Below are 18,792 nucleotides of genomic sequence, written 5' to 3'. Positions count from 1 at the left end.
CAAACTAAACTAGAACTCTAACTAAAACTCTAAGCTAAGACTCTAGGCTAAAACTCTAAGTTAAAACTCTAAACTCTTAACTGTAACTAAACTACACTTCAGCTCTAACTGAATCTCTAAGCTAAGACTCCAAGCTAAAACTCTAAACTCTTAACTAAAAATAAACTAAATTAGAACTCTAACTTAAACTCTAAGCTAAGACTCTAAGCTAAAACTCTAAATTCTTAACTTCATGAAAAAATATTGAATGAGAACCATCAGTCCTCATCAATAGTATGCACAAGAATAAGTTTTTAAAATATAAATTAAAAGTGCCATTCTATTTTTCTGATATAATTTAGAGATGTAAAAAAAAGTTGATTAGAGATGTAAAAAAAGTATTAGAAAAATTTTTCTAATAGTAAAAGTCGCGACAAACATATCTATATCATTCCCATTTTGAAGTTGGAAAATATTAAATGTGAATATCTTATGTTTAAGTATGTTTCATGACATTCTAAGAGACATAAAAAAAAGTTTAAAAAAAACTGAAAAAACAAGTTGGGGGAGGGGGGGGGGTGGATGGGGGAGTTGGAGGGAGGGAGGATGGGAGGAAAGGTGAAGGGGGGGGTGGAGGGGGATGGAGTTCTGTTGCATAGTGGGTGGTGGGGAACTTTGGGCCAGAATTTTAGCTTAGAGTTTTAGCCTAGAGTCTTAGCTTAGAGTTTTAGTTAGAGTTGAAGTTTAGTTTAGTTATAGTTAAGAGTTTAATCTTAGAGTCTTAGCTTAGAGTTTTATTTAGAGTTTTAGTTTATTTTAGTTTTAGTTAAGAGTTTAGAGTTTTAGCTTAGAGTCTTAGCTTAGAGTTTTAGTTAGAGTTCTAGTTTAGTTATAGTTAAGAGTTTCTCTTTCTTATACAAGGTTACACTCGAAGAATCATATTAAACACACTGACAAACACACACATACAAAGACACACACACACACACACACACACACACACACACACACACACACACACACACACACACACACACACACACACACACACACACACACACACACACACACACACACACACACACACACACACACACACACACACACACACACACACACACACACACACACACACACACACACACACACACACACACACACACACACACACACACACACACACACACACACACACACACACACACACACACACACACACACACACACACACACACACACACACACACACACACACACACACACACACACACACACACACACACACACACACACACACACACACACACACACACACACACACACACACACACACACACACACACACACACACACACACACACACACACACACACACACACACACACACACACACACACACACACACACACACACACACACACACACACACACACACACACACACACACACACACACACACACACACACACACACACACACACACACACACACACACACACACACACACACACACACACACACACACACACACACACACACACACACACACACACACACACACACACACACACACACACACACACACACACACACACACACACACACACACACACACACACACACACACACACACACACACACACACACACACACACACACACACACACACACACACACACACACACACACACACACACACACACACACACACACACACACACACACACACACACACACACACACACACACACACACACACACACACACACACACACACACACACACACACACACACACACACACACACACACACACACACACACACACACACACACACACACACACACACACACACACACACACACACACACACACACACACACACACACACACACACACACACACACACACACACACACACACACACACACACACACACACACACACACACACACACACACACACACACACATATATACATATAGACACACACATATACATACACATACACACACAAACATAAACACAGAGACACAAACACACACATACACACACAAAAACACAAAAAAACACACACACACACACACACACACACACACACACACACAGCCCCACAGACACACAGAAACACACACAATCGCAATGTTTGAATAATAGCAATAAAATACCTATTTGTCAAACTTAATAAATAGCTCATTAAAAAAAATGACTCTTTTTTCCTACAAATCTAGCCATCCATAAAAAAAAAGCGATCAGACTAGAAGCAGGTTCCTTTTCCTACAAATCTATCCGTTTAATGTTTTTTTTTCTTAATTGGATTAGTATTTATGAAACAAATGAACAAGAAATTACAAATTTTTGCTTATATAATAATTTATAAAAAAAGTGGATAATAAATTAAAAATTTTTTTAATAGCACACAAGCACACACACACACACACACGTACACACTCACACACACACATGCGCACTCACGATCACACACATACACACGCACAAACACATGCGCACACACGCGTACACACACATACGCACACGCACACATGTTCACACACACACACACACATGCGCACACACATCGCAACGTTTGACTAATAGCAATAAAATATTTTAAAAAAAAATCAACTCAATAATTGTCTTAATAGCTCATTAAAAAAACTGACTCTTTTTTCCTAATAATCTAGCCATCCATAAAAAAATAACGATCAGACTAGAAGCAGATTCCTTTTCCTACAAATCTATCCGTTTAATGTTTTTTTTTCTTAATTGGATTCGTATTTATCAAACAAATGCATAATAAATTACAAATTGTTGCTTATAGCATTATTTATAAAACAAGTGCATAACAAACTACAAATTTTGTTAATAGCACACACGAACGCACACACACACACACACACACACGTACACGCTCAAACATACACACACACGCACACGCTCACACTCACATCGCAACGTTTGACTAATAGCAATAAAATACGATAAAAAAATCCACTCAATAATGTCTTAATAGCTCATTAAAAAAAACTGACTCTTTTTTCCTACAAATCTAGCCATCCATAAAAAATAGCGATCAGACTAGAAGCAGATTCCTTTTCCTACAAATCTACCCGTTTTTACAAATCTACTATTTGTAATAGCAATAACGTAAAGTACATTAGGTAAAAATGCTTACATTTACAAATTCAGACTGCACTTGTGTGCCGGATGGTCCTGGTAGAGCGTGTTGGAGGATGCATGGTGCGGTAACATCACACTCTTGTGTAACTGGGCCAGTAGTATCAGTGGCTTGCACAGATGTGGCGGTGGTGGCATTGAAAGCATTCATCCAGTCTCTTTTTGGTTTTCTACCTGGCTGCATAGGGGCTGGAACGGATGAGGCTTGGGCAGGCAGGGCTGGTCTGGAAGGGATGTGGGTGGCTCTCGATGAGCTAGCTATCTCCAGTTGTTGCATTGGAGTATCATCATTAGCCTTAGCTCTCTTTTCAGGGGTAGAGTAAATGTAGGAATCCTCGTCCTTAAAAAGAAGACAAAATTTAGTATGTACAAACAATTCCCATTTTTAAATAATAACAGAATTAATATCCCCCCCCCCCCGCTCCATCAAGTCCAATAAAATGATTTAAAATATAGATCTAATAAATAGTCAGTCATAAATATGCTATAATTAATAGCTAACCAAACACTAAACTTCAGTGTTGCGTGTCGGAATGACCACATTAGTTTTCTTTTCAAAGGGTATACGTGTCTGCAAAAAGAATCCTCCCTTCCGCCACTTACTTTTCATGCGAAGAACTAGTTTGTTTTTCGCCTCACAACGAAGGTGTTAGAATTGATACATTGCTCCCCTCCCCCGCCTTATATTTTTATAAAATCCTCTTAATAATCAAATAAAAATGAAAATAGATTATCTCGTCTAATTAGGCCAAAATACAATCTCTCTTTCTTAAAAGGTTTTAGAATTACACGTTTCCATTCCTTTGTTTTCTTAATTCAGATAATGCGCATGCCAAATGTTGTTTTGAAATCGCTCCCTCTTGTAAAAAGGTTAAACACAGGTGGTTTAATTTAGACTGGAATAAGACAGGACAATTTAAAAGCACGATGGGAAAAGGTCATTTTGAACAAAAGAATTATTTGTAATGAATGAATTAAACTTGTAAACAGAGGGGTGGGGGAAGATAGGGGTTTACATAGTGGAAAAAAGTGCATTTCCTAATTTTACGAAATTTTAGAATTTTACGTTTTCTAGCGACTATAATCATCATATTTTAGAGTTTGTATTGTTGGGGGGGGGCTACGCCCCCTTGAAATTCGAACGTACTGGAGGGGTGGTAAAATTATTTTATTTGGAAATAAATTAAGAAAATTTATTAAACTGTACTCACATTGTAAATCGATATATCCATAGATTCAAAGTCAATAATATTTAATGTATTATCCATGGTATGTTAAAACATTATGAAAGTTTAATCGTGACACATGAGCATTATATACAAAATCTCAAGGACGAATGTAAATCACTCCTTTTTATTTGATCCCAATCACCAGTCGGGTTATTGTATATGGAGTAGCCTTCACTGTCCCGGATTTGTCCTAAAAAATGGAGGTTGTCTCAAAAACCAGTCTGGTTGAAAACGTGGAGTTGAAAAAAACTTGTGTGGGGAATCCCCATTCGTACTGCTCGCTTCTTTGCAATGTGCACGTGGAACTGCACATTCTTGTAGGCGTGAATGTATTTGTGAATGTAGTCGTCAAACCTTTAAGGGAACATAAGGCAAGCAAATAGCATGTAGTTTCAAAACCTGTTTAATCACGTGTAGAGGTCCCATAGAATAACACAGGAAGGAACATAGTGTCCTCAAATAGCATGGGAAGGAACATAAACCCTTAGAATAGCATAGGAAGGAACGTAAACCCTTAGAATAGCATAGGAAGGAACATAAGCCCTTAGAATAGAATAGGAAGGAACATAAACCCTTAGAACAGCATAGGAAGGAACATAAACCGAGCAAATCCATAAGTACATGCTCTGGAAAGGTACCAAGGAACATAAGGCAAGCAAATAACACAGGAAGGAACATAAGGCAAGCAAAATGGTACTTAGTCCTCCGCTTACTATATTGTTTTGTGTTTTCAGTAAAGCGCTTTTTTTTCGATATATGTTAGATAGACTTCGAAGCAACAATTTTCGTCCATTATAAGTTTCAACTTCGCTCTTTACTTCCCTCAGAAATTCTTTTTTTTAATTAATAAATTATAAAGGCGAAGTATACGCAGTATGTTACTTATCTGATATTTTAGAGAAGCTAACGTAAGAATGGAACAAAATTGTTAAATTACTAACGACAACTAATCTGAAACTTTGTGTTTACACAGGGTACTAAATGTTTCTTTAGTTTTGTGCGTAATTGAATAAGTTTTCAAATAAACTAATCCCTCGGCATTCGCACCTAATCACTCAGCATTCGCGGCTTTTGATTAGAAAGACAAATCCTTGAGATCAGTGTGAACGGTACTCACGTATATTGATAAGGATTTACAAGCATAAAAGAAACAAACAATCAAAAATTCAAAATCATTACAAGAGAAGTATTTCGCTTACAAAATATCAAATAAATTCAAAAAATAACATGGATTGCTGTAAGAGTGAGTATTTCCTCTTCTTCTTTGTACCACCTATTGATTTGTATTAAGGGTATAAATAGGGAGGATTTTAATGACATGCCTTAGCCTTAACAAAGAAGAAGAACTGAACACACGGCTAAATACACTTAATTGGGATGGATTTAAATGTGTAACACTAGTGAGTCACGCCTTACGTCTTTTCTCAGATATTCTTAAAACATGAAACAAAGGGATAAATTTATCTGCGCCGTTTGGGAGCATTATCCTGCAGTTTTTCAACCTAGGAGTTCCGTTTATTCTGTCCCCAATTAAGAAATTGACATAATTGCATCATTCTGAACCCGTGTAAACGAGAGACCTTCACTTAGAGGTGAGCGTTAACTTAAGTATTTTTTCTCCAATACTGACATAGTTCTAACTTAAGTTTTTTACACTAATGGAGCTTTTGGCAGAAGGGACGCCGTTTAAAAAAATAACAGTGACAAGAAGGAGGCGAAATTTTTCGTGCTACCTAAACTACTTTCTATTTAGACTTGAAGCAGCTCTTTTCCAGGATAATTCAGTAATTTATTGAAAATACATTAAAGCACCCCTTTATCATGGGTACAAGCCTCCGCCCGCCATAGCTTTAACAAGGGAGTTAAAAACAAAGACAAACAAAGGGAAAATTAATTTATAATCCAGGTTTTTCTCCTGGGGTATTTTTTTCCAGGGGTATTTTTTCAGGAGGGGGCGGGGTTTATTACACAAAGAGCTTTAAATAGCTCACAATAAATTTATTTTCTGACTTCAGAAAAGTCAGAAGACTTTGGGAGGAACCTCCTAACCCCCCGACCCTGGATACGGGCTTGAGAGCAATCATTTTCCAGATAGCTCAGTAATTTATTGAAAATCAATTTAGCAGCTTCCTAATATTAGCACGCGTCTGCCATAATATTAATATGCTTTTTCTTACTTTATAAGTCTGTTCTTGTTTTTTTTTTTCAGAATCCTATCGTTCTGCGTTACTTCTTATTTTTTCAATGGTGTGTTCTATAGTCAAAGTTGTAACAACCCCTAAATCCCCTTCTTGTTTACATGGGGAAGAAATGATATTACTTATAATTCTGTGGAAGTTCCCATGATACGCTCGCCCTTCTCTAAGGATGTTTACCTTTACATTTTTGAACGCGTTCTAAAGTACCTAAAGTTACCAAATTATGTTGAAACCTGATCTATTCGATGATGTTATTTTAAATCAGCTTTGAAGTCTTATTAATAATTGGTTTCATGACCTTAAATAAGAGATGTATTTAAGTAACTTCTTAGGTCACCCCACCTTTTCATTTACAATTGAAACGAAAACATATTGAAAAGGGCAAAATGTATTAATAAAATATTGAAAAGTGAAGAAAAGCTTTAAAAGTAAGATAATAATAACAGTTTAAAAATTTTGACTTTCCATCCGGAAGCCTTTATCAACAGAAAAAATAGCGTGAGCAAAACATAAAGAAAAAACGCAGCATACGATAAAAAAAACGAAAAGAAAAACTAAAAGAAAACTTGGTATCTAAACAAAATCCAATGTGATAAAGCACCTTCACAGTTTAAAAAGGTTTAAACTATAGTATAAAAGGTTCAAAAGGTTAAAAAGGCTTAAACTCTTTATATAGTATGAAAAGGTTATAGTTTTCTTTATAGTTTTTTAGGCTACTTTTTCTAGTTTTTTTTTCTCCTGTAGTGAAGGCTTCCGGGATTGAGGAAATGTACGTACTGAAGCGCGTCTCTTATTGCAGACAGACTTTGATTGTAAAAATGGACAATGGAATTTACCTTCTTTCCAATAGGGAGTAAAAAGGTGGGCAGGCATTTCACAAAACCAAGATTTTCCACTAATAGCAAGCCAGAAAAGCATAAACGATTGCTTTGTTTGTCGGGGGGGGAGGGCAATAATAAAAAATGATAATTTGCCTAAGAAGTACCCATAAATTCGGTTAAACCTAGTATTTCGCAAAGGACCTGACCTTAAGGCCCTTGCTCGCCCTCCTTTTTAGAGTTAGAAAACAATTATCAAAAACCTTCCATTTAGTGTTCCAGAATTTTTTTTCCAAGGGGTACATTTCTTGGGGGCTATGGTATCACACCAAGGACTTTAGAAAATAGAAGGAAACCCCATTCAAATGAACATTTAAATTTTGAATACCTTAAAATATTAATTATAAGTAACATAGCATGCTGATAATTATTATCGTTTTTATTTATGCGTATTTCTACAAAAATTGAGCTTAAAATCTTACGTTCTCAGTCTTGTTGAAAACTTTGGGCCTATATTTTAAAGTCAATATACTAAAATGAGAATTTTAATCCTCGAAGCATTGAACACATGTTTGAAAAATCGTGTGTTTTTAATGGAGCGCAAGTTTAATTTTGCTGTAAGCAGAAAAGGATTGAAGAGGGCCACAGTTCCTCTATAATATTTAGGGAAATACTGTTCTTCTTAAGTTCTAAAAATGGTCATTATTTCCACGTAAGAAAACATGGTTTTTGTTGTTGTTTTTTGGCACTGCTTCTGTGGTTTCCTTCCTCCGAAGTAAACACTATACAAATTCTGAAGACTTTCAGAAACTCTAAAATACTTAGGTATATCATGGTAGCGTTGCATTATGCGGACACCGCGCTATACTGTGTCAAGGAAACGAGAGATGAAACCGGACAAACGGGTTATTTGCAAGAGACCGCTATAGAGAAAATTGAATGCAAAGCTTGGTTTTCATTGCGTTTACGACATTTAAACTGTTGTTTTTGGGGTTTTCGGGGGGGGGGGGCTACCTAGGTTAGGTTACGTATTTAATATATGCTAAGCTTTACTCCCAACCCCTAATGTACAAATATATAGCCCAAATTTGTTTCTAAACTATTATATATTCATCATTAACATTAACCAAACTTGACTTATTTGCGGTGTCTGCATAATGCACCAGTACCCATATCATTCCCAAAGAAGCTGCGCTTTACCTTAACCCCTCCTCCCTAATCTGCAGACATATAACCCGAACTTATTTTCCATTGGTTTTCCCATTGCCTAAGGTCGTTGACAATGTTCTTCATGTTGATTTGTAAAGTGAATCAATGCACTGAAATGAAGTAAACGCACAGGTCTAGTCCTGTTTTTTTTTGTTTTTTTTATCAGACCTGTGAACTGACAGGCTGTGTTTCCCATGATAATTTTTATACCTTATAACGCAATAGTCTGTCACTATTTTACCATGAATAAATAGTTCAAATTTCAAGGTTATCTTGATCGCCTTGAAACCTCCTGGCATCTTAAAGAAAAGCACACTGGTGCCAAAAAAGTCACGTGATTGACACTCTGTTTTATTTACATAGCTTACACTTTGAGGTTCTATTTTTCTTTGGGCCAGCACAACTATTCAATAATTGGAAAATTTGAGATTTTTTCCGAAATATCTGAAAAAGAAAATGTCAGAAATTTTAATTTTTCTCTTTTATTTTGGATGGTGGATCCAAGAAGATAGCGCACATACAAGGCCGTAATCAGGGGAGGGGTCAGGGGGCTTTGAATCCCCCAAAAAATATTTTTCCCACTCGTAAAAACGTAATAAAAAGGCTTAAGAATGCACTTTTATTGAGTTTTTTTATTCTATTGTAACCCAGCCCCCCTCCCAAATAAAAACCTTCCACAGTATAAATCCTAGATAAGGCCTTAAGCAAATCCTTTTTTGCTTAATTCCAGTTTCTGATAATAACTTTGATTATCCTAATTATTATATATGTTTAGTATGATTTCATATCGTTACCGAATGACGTATATTACCCCAACCTTTCACGTAGCTTCCTTTATGGTCAGTCAGTAAAAATAATCGGCCATTCAGAAATAAACGTCCATACCAATTGCCTATACAGAGCTAGTTGTTTTTCTAGAAAGGGAGCTTGCAGGGTTGAATGAGAGAAAAAGCCAACCCCCTATTATACAGGGGCACCAATTGAAGAGTGTAGGAGCGGGCATTGGAAAAAATCAAATTACCCATCCCCCTTCATTTTAAAAGTATTTTTTTTAGGATTTAACATTCGGAAGATCACTTTTAAATATGTAGACGCAGTAAGCGCACCAACAAAAAGATAAGCAAAATATTGCCGGTAAAAAAAATGGACTAAATCATAAAAATGCACATATACAGATGGTAGCCCCAATTTCTGAAAATATAGAGGGTGAATTGCCCCCCCCACCCCTGTCTCAATTAAGTGCCCCCATAGAGAGAATGTTCACGGTGATGTGATAGGAAAAAAGCACGAATTATAAAAAAGGACGCCCTAAGAATATACAATGACAAGGAGATTGAAGCAAAAACGTCCTAAATGGTGAAAAGAGACCACATTCTTTGTTTTATCATTTTTTTTACAAGAAATAAACATTTAACGGGAATAAGGTAAAAAAAAAGTGAGTATGGCTTCAATTGTTTGTAACTACAATCTATTTTAGACGGTTGCACCTGTGCCCCAGATTGCAAATGTGCCCAAGATTGCAAGTGCTGCAAAGGTTGCGAGTGCAAAGGCAGTAAGTACTTCTCTGATATAGTATAATTAAACTACATAAAAAATAGACAATATTTTGTAGCCGAGGAAACTCTTTAGCTATTTTTGGTTGAAGAAAAACATATATGGCATCTCTCTGCTAGATTTATTCTTAAAAACAGTTACAATTGTGTTCTAATATTCTTTTGGGGGAAAAAGCAATTTGAAGTTCTATATTTATATACTTCAGCCGTTTTGGCATTCGAACAGCTAAAACGTCTCTCTTCAACTATATATTGTTGTGTTTATATAATTGTGTTATGGTATGTACACGTATACACACACACAGATATATATATATATATATATATATATATATATATATAAACATACTAAGGATGAGATGAGATAAGATGGGATGGGTCTTATTTTCGACTAATAATTACTTCAGATTGAACTGGCACTTACTACATTTTTTAAATAACATTATCAACCAAACGTAGAAATGGTAAGAACCTGTGACGTTTTATTAAGCCACTATTGTGGCTTGAGCAGCGTCACACAATCTTTCATCATAAAACAAACTCATTCACTCTTCCTACTCTTTTCATACCTTTCAATACTATTTAACTCTCCCGAAAAAAAAAAACAAAACAAAACCAAAAAATAAAAAATATAAAAAACAACAATCAAATATACTTAATTCCCACCCAACAACAACTTTTTTAATCTAATTTTAAACTGAAACCGGTTTTCTGACTCCCTAAAGCTCTCCGGGAAAACATTCCACAAGTTAACTGCATAATTTATAATTACAAAACTAGATCGACTCGCACTGCTTACTTCTGAGACTAAGCTTCCACGACCTCTAATCTTATGCTGATGATAATCAGAATTAAACTTAAAAAAATCTCTAAAATATTCAGGAGATAATCTATTAAGCTCTTGGTAAGTAAACACTCCCGCCTGATGGTCCCTGATCTGATGAACATTTAAAATTCTAAAACTCATAAAACATTCACGCGTATGCTCATACTGAATAAACTCACCCAGTACTCGAAGCGAAAAATAATAAGGAATTATAATACTTGTTTGGACTGTTTATAATACTTGTATTATATATAATAATAATGCTATTATTATTGCTATACATACTATTATAATACTATATTATAATATATATACTATTATAATAATAATAATACAATTATAGTATTATATAATAATGTATGTATTACATATAATAATAATACTTGTTTGACTGTTTGAGAAAAAACTGTTGACAAAAATCTAAGATATTTTTACCAATGATGGTAAGAAATAACGTCATCTGATATAATAAGAACCAAATTTAATGTTGTCATGTTGCAGACTAATTTTTTTTTACCATATTTAAAAAAATTTCAACATGGTTTCTAGTATCTGCCTAGCTGTTTGGGTAAAAAAAATCTATTGGGGTAAAATCGATTACTAAGAAGTCATATACTGTTTGAAGGTGAATTTGTTTTAATATAATTATAAAAATTAATTTTAATAATTAATTAATAATTAAATATATTTTTATTAATGTAATTATTTATAATTATATAATATTAAATAATCAATTATGATATAATATAATTAAATTATATAATATAATTATAAAATTATTTAATCAATAATTATTTATAATTATAAATAAATATTATTTATAATTAGTTAATCAAAATAATTAATTAATCGATTTAATTTTAATATTACTTATCTTAAAATTTCAAAACAAAATTGTGACTTCAGATAAGTAAAAGCTGGCCAAAGCCTTTTACGGTGAAGTTAAAAAAAAAATTGATGGGTCACATGGGTGTCTGACTAGCTCTATATGGCAAAATTTATATTTCATTTGTCTTTGTATTTTCATGGTATATTCGAAGGGATATTCCTTCGTGTTGTTAAAAGTGAATTTAAAAGAAAAATATTTTGAGAAGAAGATTTTTAGTAAAGTTAAAATGTTCAATTTACAGCTTGTAATAAAAAAAATAACGAAAAAAAACTATGTCTTTCATTAAATAAGAAAAAGTATATTAGACTAATAAGTACAGAAATAAGGTAGAGAATCCAGCCCATACTACAAAAAAATAATTTAAAGTTTAAAATCTGAAACTATTTCAACAGATCGAATGCTTTCCCTAAAAGATACAAAATGTAGGCCTGGGATCAAAACCAGTCTCAATTAAGAGTCTGTAAGATATACAAGTTTCAAATAATATTCCTCCTATCCACAATGATGGCGTCACTTGTCTAAGCAGCGCTTTTAGTTTTGTAATGTTAACAGGATATACTTAGTAAATTTAAAAATTATTTTTTTTTAATCTAGCCAATTCTATAACTGAAAACAAGTACAACAGAAAAATGAAAATTTTATTCGATAACGTATGTTTTCCTTCGAAAGAATAAATGTACAGTATATAAACTAATTTCCAAAATAATTTTAAAAATTAATGTAAAAAACAAAAACTGGTTTCATTTTTTATTGTGCTTTGCATATGTCACTGTCTACTTTTTATTTCCTGTGTTTCCCCTCTAAGCTTGTGTTTTGTTTTTTCAGAGCCTGAATGCAAATGTGAGAAGAACTGCCCATGCAACTCTTGTGGCTGTCATTGAGCATCAAGCGCTTTCCTTTTCTTTATCTTCACTATATAAGACTTTTTATTGTTATTGTAGGCTATTTTGTGTATCATAACGTATTAAAATTTAGACATTTAATTCTTTGTTTTTACCTTTTTTTATGGGTTAATACTTCGGTAGTCATATGCAAAAGAGCAAGTTCAAACAGAATCAAGTCGTAGGAAAAGTCGCCAAAGTTTGTGTTTAAATTAGTGATAAGGAAAATAGCAAGGAACATTAGATATTAAAGAAAATTCATATGTTTCGATGTATTTAGAAAAATCACTTGAAAAGATACAACTGCAAAAAACACACTCTCGCGTAGAAAGCAGTGGGCTGAGAATTGAGAGGAAATCAATAACCCCTCAGCAGAGCCGCGTTCAGAATGTTTTTACGGGGGGAGGGGGTGGGGGTTTAACAAGTATTTTTTTTTTGGGGGGGGGGGTTACAAAAAAAGACTATAAAAGTGTTAAAAAACGCATTACAATTTCGTTTATATTAATTTTCTTACGTTTTTACGAGTTGGAAAAATATTTCGAGGGAAAAGGGGGGTTCAAACACCCTAAATTCCTACCCCTGAATACGGCCTTGCCCCCATTTCCAAAGAGGTAGTGTGTATTTTATATTACATCTCCTCCATACATTAATCTCCGTTCATTTTGAGATTTAACACGGGTCTTTATGTTTCATTCTTTTTTCTTAAATTACTCATTCACGTTCGTGCCTTTCATATTGTCTTGATAGTAATGATTTACTCTTTATATCACTCATTCTGCTTTGCAATCTGATTATACGCAAATTCTTCCTTTCATGAAAATACAGAACTCATTGCCAGCTAGAATGAGACAGCGCAAGTCCTATCGTAAATTAAAAAAAAAAAACTACTTATTGTTTAGTTAAACTACAAGTTGTCTCCTGAGCAAGGGCTTCCTTCAACTAAACTTCAACTCTAGCTAAGACTCTAAGGTAAAATACTAAATTCTAAAATAAAACTAAACTAAACTAGACCTCGAACAAAAACCCTATGCTAAGACTCTAGGGTAAGGCTCTAAACTATAAAGTATAACTGAACTGAACTTCAAATGTAAAAAAAACTATAAGCTAAGACTAAGCTAAAAGTCTTAACTATAATTAAACTAAACTTCAACTCTAACTAAAACTCTAAGCTAAGACTCTAAGCTAAAACTTTAAACTCTTAACTAAAACTAAACTAAACTAGAATTTAACTAAAACTCTAAGCTAAGACTCCAGGCTAAAACTCTAAGCTATAACTCTAAACTCTTAACTAAAGCTAAACTAAACTAGAACTCTAACTAAAACTCTAAGCTAAGACTCAAGGCTAAAACTCTAAACTAAAAATCTTAACAAAAACTAAACTAAACTAGACCTCTAACTAAAACTCTAAGCTAAGACTCTAAGCTAAAACTCTAAACTCTTAGCTATAACTAAACTAAACTTCAACTCTAACTAAAACTCTAAGACTCTTAGCTCTAGGGTAAAACTCCAAGCCAAAACTCTTAACTAAAGCTAAACTAAACAGAACTCTAACTAAAACTCTAAGCTAAGACTCTAAGCTAAAACTCTAAACTCTTAACTATAACTAAACTAAACTTCGACTCTAACTAAAACTCTAAGCTAAGACTCTAGGCTAAAACTCTAAGCTAAAACTATAAACTATCAACTTTAACTAAACTAAACTTCAACTCTAACTAAAGCTCTAAGCTAAGACTCCAAGCTAAAACTCTAAACTCTTAACTAAAAATAAACTAAACTAGAACTCTAACTTAAACTCTAAGCTAAGACTCTAAAGTAAAACTCTAAACTCTTAACTATAACTACACTAAACTTTGACTCTAGCTAAAACTCTAAGCTAAAACTCTAAACTCTTAACTATAAATAAACTAACCTAGAACTCTAACTTAAATTCTAAGCTAAAACTCTAAACTAAAACTCTAAACTCTTAACTATAACTAAACTAAACTTCAACCCTAACTAAAACTCTAAGCTAAGACTCTAGGCTAAAACTCTAAACTCTTAACTAAACTAAACTAGAACTCTAACTGAAACTCTAAGCTAAGACTCTAAGCTAAAACTCTAAACTAAACTAAACTGGAACTCTAAATAAAACTCTAAGCTAAGACTCTAAGCTAAAACTCTAAGCTCTTAACTAAAACTAAACTAAACTTCAACTCTAACAAAAACTCTAAACTATGACTCTAAGCTAAAACTCGAAACTCTTAACTGTAACTAAACTAAACTTCAACTCTAACTAAAACTCTAAGCTAAGACTCTAAGCTAAAACTCTGAACTCTTAACTATAACTATACTAAACTTCAAATCTAACTAAACTCTAAGCTAAGACTCTAGGCTAAAACTCTAAACTCTTAACTAAAACTAAACTAGAACTCTAACTAAAACTCTAAGCTAAGACTCTAAGCTAAAACTCTTAACTAAAACTAAACTAAACTAGAACTCTAACTAAAACTCTAAGTTAAGACTCTAAGCTTAAACTCTTAACTATATCTAAACTAAACTTCAACTCTAAGTAAAACTCCAAGCTAAGACTCTCGGCTAAAACTCTAAGCTAAAAATCTAAACTCTTAACTGTAACTAAACTAAACTTCAACTCTAACTAAAGCTCTAAGCTAAGACTCAAATCCAAAACTCTAAACTCTTAACTAAAAGTAATCTAAACTAGAACTCTAACTAAAACTCTAAGCTAAGACTCTTAGCTAAAAATCTAAACTCTTAACTGTAACTAAACTTAAGTTTAACTATAACTAAAACTCTAAGCTAAGACTCTAGGCTAAAACTCTAAGCTAAGGCTCTATGCTAAAACGTTCGAAACGTTTGTTTTAATTTTGCGACTTTTTTTTAACTTCGAGACGTTTTTGATTTAACTTGTAGACGTTTTTTCTTCGTGACATTTTGTTTTAACTTTGAGACATTTTTTTTTCTTCGAGAGGTTGTTTTTTTATCTTCGAGAAAAAATTTTCTTCGTGAAAATTTTTCAGCTTCGAGACGTTTTGTTTTAACTTCGTGACGTTTTTCTTAACTTAGAGATGCATTTTTTATTCCTGTTGTTTTTTTTTTAACTTAGAGACATTTTTTACTTCAAGAAATTTTTTCTTCGCCACGTTTTTTCCTTCACGATTTTGTTTTTTAACTTCGAGACGTTTTTTTTCTTCGTTGTGTATTTCTTTTAAATTTGAGGGAATGTGAGTTTTACTGTGAGTGTGAGTGCGAGTTCGACATCAAAGCCAGAGAAACTCAGTAATGTAAGAGTAAAGTGACCCTCAAGAGCTTGTAAACCAACCAAAGGCGGTGTTTATGCGCTTTTTAGTTTTTATATTGCTCTTTACCGTCCCCTGAAGTTCCAACCTCAAAAATATTCCCTGGATTCAATTCAAAAGCTCAAGAATGGCTATTAGGGAGGGGTGTTTTTTAAACTAAAGATGATATGTGATATAAAATCACACACAATTCAATTGCAAAGCAAGTGTATGAAACCTATTGCTTAAAATGTATAATATCTATCTTGAAGAAACTTTAAAAAAGTATCGGGATCACGATTCGAAGGGGGTACTAGACGGTAGAAACTTAAAAGCCCTAACTACTATTATAAGTATTTGAAAAATAAAGTTACCCGTCTAGCTTACTTATTTATGGATGATTAATATTCAGAGAATATTAATAATATGATACTTGAACAAGAAGAGCAGACAAATATTTGTGGAGTGGCTTCTAATTCCAGTGAGTACGAAAACTGTCAAGAGGGCTTTTTGGGTAGGGGGCAAAAAACTTTTATAGCTAAGACCTTTGCAAGCGCGTACTCGACAAGTTCTTGAAGCTTCTTGGCGATTAGATGAACAGTGTAGCAATGCTTTCCGGGCAGACATTCGCTTTATTTATATAGATGCATCAACTTGCATACTGAAACAAAACTTGTTCATTTGCTTTATTTATTGAAGAAGCAAAAAGTCACTATCCTCTAAAATCCGAAACTAAATTTTCACCATAAAATAAACCAAAAACTTTGTCTTTGGAAAACGTATCCAAAATATTTTTTCGAGGAATCTTAGTTTCGTTCAATATTAACTCTGTGCCAGAAGACCTTTTAATAGATGACTGATTACCAGTGATTTTACTTTTTGACTAGCCATTTTGAGCCAAAAGAGAAGCACTTCATCTCTTAACGGTATGGAAACAGGTCATAAGAAAGGATTTAAATGAAATCAAAACTTCATTAGAGGGGATAAGGAGTGAAGTTTTGAATAGATCGGGGTGAAGGAGGAACATGTGCAGCTCTCTTAGCCTCTGGCTGCTCGGTACTGCAGGGAATTGAAGGTAGAATAGTGACGGTAATAGATTCTGTAAAAGTAGTTTTCGCTGAAATCATCCAATCTGTGACCGTATACCGTATTGGTTTTGGAAAGTCAGTCAAGATATCTTAAAAACCCATTTGTTGTTTTGCTTATTGGAGCTAATAAAATACCTAATTTCGAGGAACATCGTTTAAAGAATGTTTAGAGCAGGGCTCTCAACTAGACTCTCCAGGATTCTCAAAGTTCTTTCCATGGTCGCTAGATCTTCGCTAAGATATATTTAAGTACACTGAACTGGGAAAAAATTAATTTAAAGTTTAAGTAAATGAAACTCCAAAAGATGGAAGTTTGAAAGCAACAGATGCATCAAGCAAAGAAACTTTTTATTCTAACTCCATGTATGTAAAAATCCTGAATTTTAAAGATACAAATTAACAATTAGGATGACAAAACAATTTGCAAAATTTCGGAAAAGGTGGACAGCTTCCCCCTTTCCAAAGGTGGGTTCATGATGGTCTTTGTTGCGTATTTTTTTCCACGAGCCAGTGGTCGTAGAATATCGAGGTGATTCCTGGTTTGACAGAAAATTCCAAGATAAACAACTGCAGAAGACCTATAACCATAGCAAAGTGAAGATTCCTTGCCATTTTGTGCCATAAAATAATGATTTTGGCCAAAATAGGACCAAAATGGAATAGAGTAAAATTGCGCTCGACATACTGTTACTATACTGTTAGTAATAACCCAAACAATTCTGAAAAACAATCCTTAGATTGCCAACCAACTTTCAAATGTTGTTTGTGCAGTCTCTCAGTCTAAAAGACCATACTGCCGTGGGACGGCGCATATTAACTTACATTTTCCTTTAACAACTTACTTTTTGACTCTAAAAGTTTGAATTTCTTTATCCAGTACTTTAAAGCTTACTCTACAATTAGTAAAGTTACTATACTGTTAGTATGTCAGTATGTTACTATACTGTTAATAATAACCGAAACAATTCTGAAAAAAAATCCTTAGATAACCAACCAACTTTCAAATGTTGTTTGTGCAGTATCTCAGTCTAAAAGGCCATACTGCCGTGGGGCGGCGCATTCGACAGGTCCTGCGAGTAGTCTTTCAAATCCATTTGGAGGATACGTTCAGCTCTGCCCTCGTAATTTCTGTAAGATTACATTTCTACTAAAACTCCAACAGGGTTCTGATGGGTATATTAACATACATTTTCCTTTAACAACTTGCCTTTTGACGCTAAAAGTTTGACTTTCCTTATCCAGTAGGCCTGTTTTAAAGCTTTAGAATGAAATGTGTATAAAAGAAATAATGTGATGAAAATTTTGAGTTTTTTGTATGTTTTGTTATTAAAATGCTTCAAGAATTTATTTTTTTGTAACTGAACAATGTTACTATTTGCCTATAAAAAAAAATCGTTTACATTAACCTATTGATTTTTGTATGTTAGTTATTCTTATATTATATTTTATACTTTATTTCTTATATTTTAGTTATTCCTCTTTTTTTTCAGAGCCCGAATGCAAATATTTAGAGAACTTTTCATGCTCCTTTTGTGGTTGTTATTGAATAATGAATGCTCTCATACTTTATATTTACTTGTAAATTTCTTAGTTGTTTTAATAATATGATAGTTTTATTTTTCTAAAACTATAATTTTACTTTTGTTTCAATAGTCAGATTTTACTTCAGA

General features: G+C 33.6%; 1 protein-coding gene across 1 annotated transcript; it reads left to right on the top strand.

Annotated features, from left to right (window-relative positions):
• Window positions 1–3,689: 3,689 nt before the first annotated feature.
• LOC148947594 (uncharacterized) lies at window positions 3,690–12,861 on the top strand. The gene is made up of 4 exons (XM_089095946.1): window positions 3,690–3,717; window positions 5,482–5,628; window positions 10,088–10,162; window positions 12,704–12,861. The coding sequence occupies exons 1-4, from the start codon at window positions 3,690–3,692 to the stop codon at window positions 12,757–12,759; spliced, it is 306 nt and encodes a 101-aa protein (XP_088952072.1). The 3' UTR covers window positions 12,760–12,861.
• The last annotated feature ends 5,931 nt before the right edge of the window (window positions 12,862–18,792 follow it).

The sequence above is a fragment of the Artemia sp. Qi Xiang Cuo genome, chromosome 10, assembly GCF_049724085.1.
Source record: "Artemia sp. Qi Xiang Cuo chromosome 10, ASM4972408v1, whole genome shotgun sequence".
Taxonomy (NCBI): Eukaryota; Metazoa; Arthropoda; class Branchiopoda; order Anostraca; family Artemiidae; genus Artemia; species Artemia sp. Qi Xiang Cuo.
This window is presented reverse-complemented; position numbering and strand designations above follow the sequence as displayed.

Bases quoted from the DNA above. Each gene is read 5' to 3' on its own strand.
- LOC148947594 (XM_089095946.1), top strand. From the start codon at position 3,690: ATGACCACATTAGTTTTCTTTTCAAAGG. The intron at 3,718-5,481 runs GTATACGTGTCT...CAAATCCTTGAG, and splicing joins ATTAGTTTTCTTTTCAAAGG to ATCAGTGTGAACGGTACTCA. The intron at 10,163-12,703 runs GTAAGTACTTCT...TTGTTTTTTCAG, and splicing joins AGGTTGCGAGTGCAAAGGCA to AGCCTGAATGCAAATGTGAG.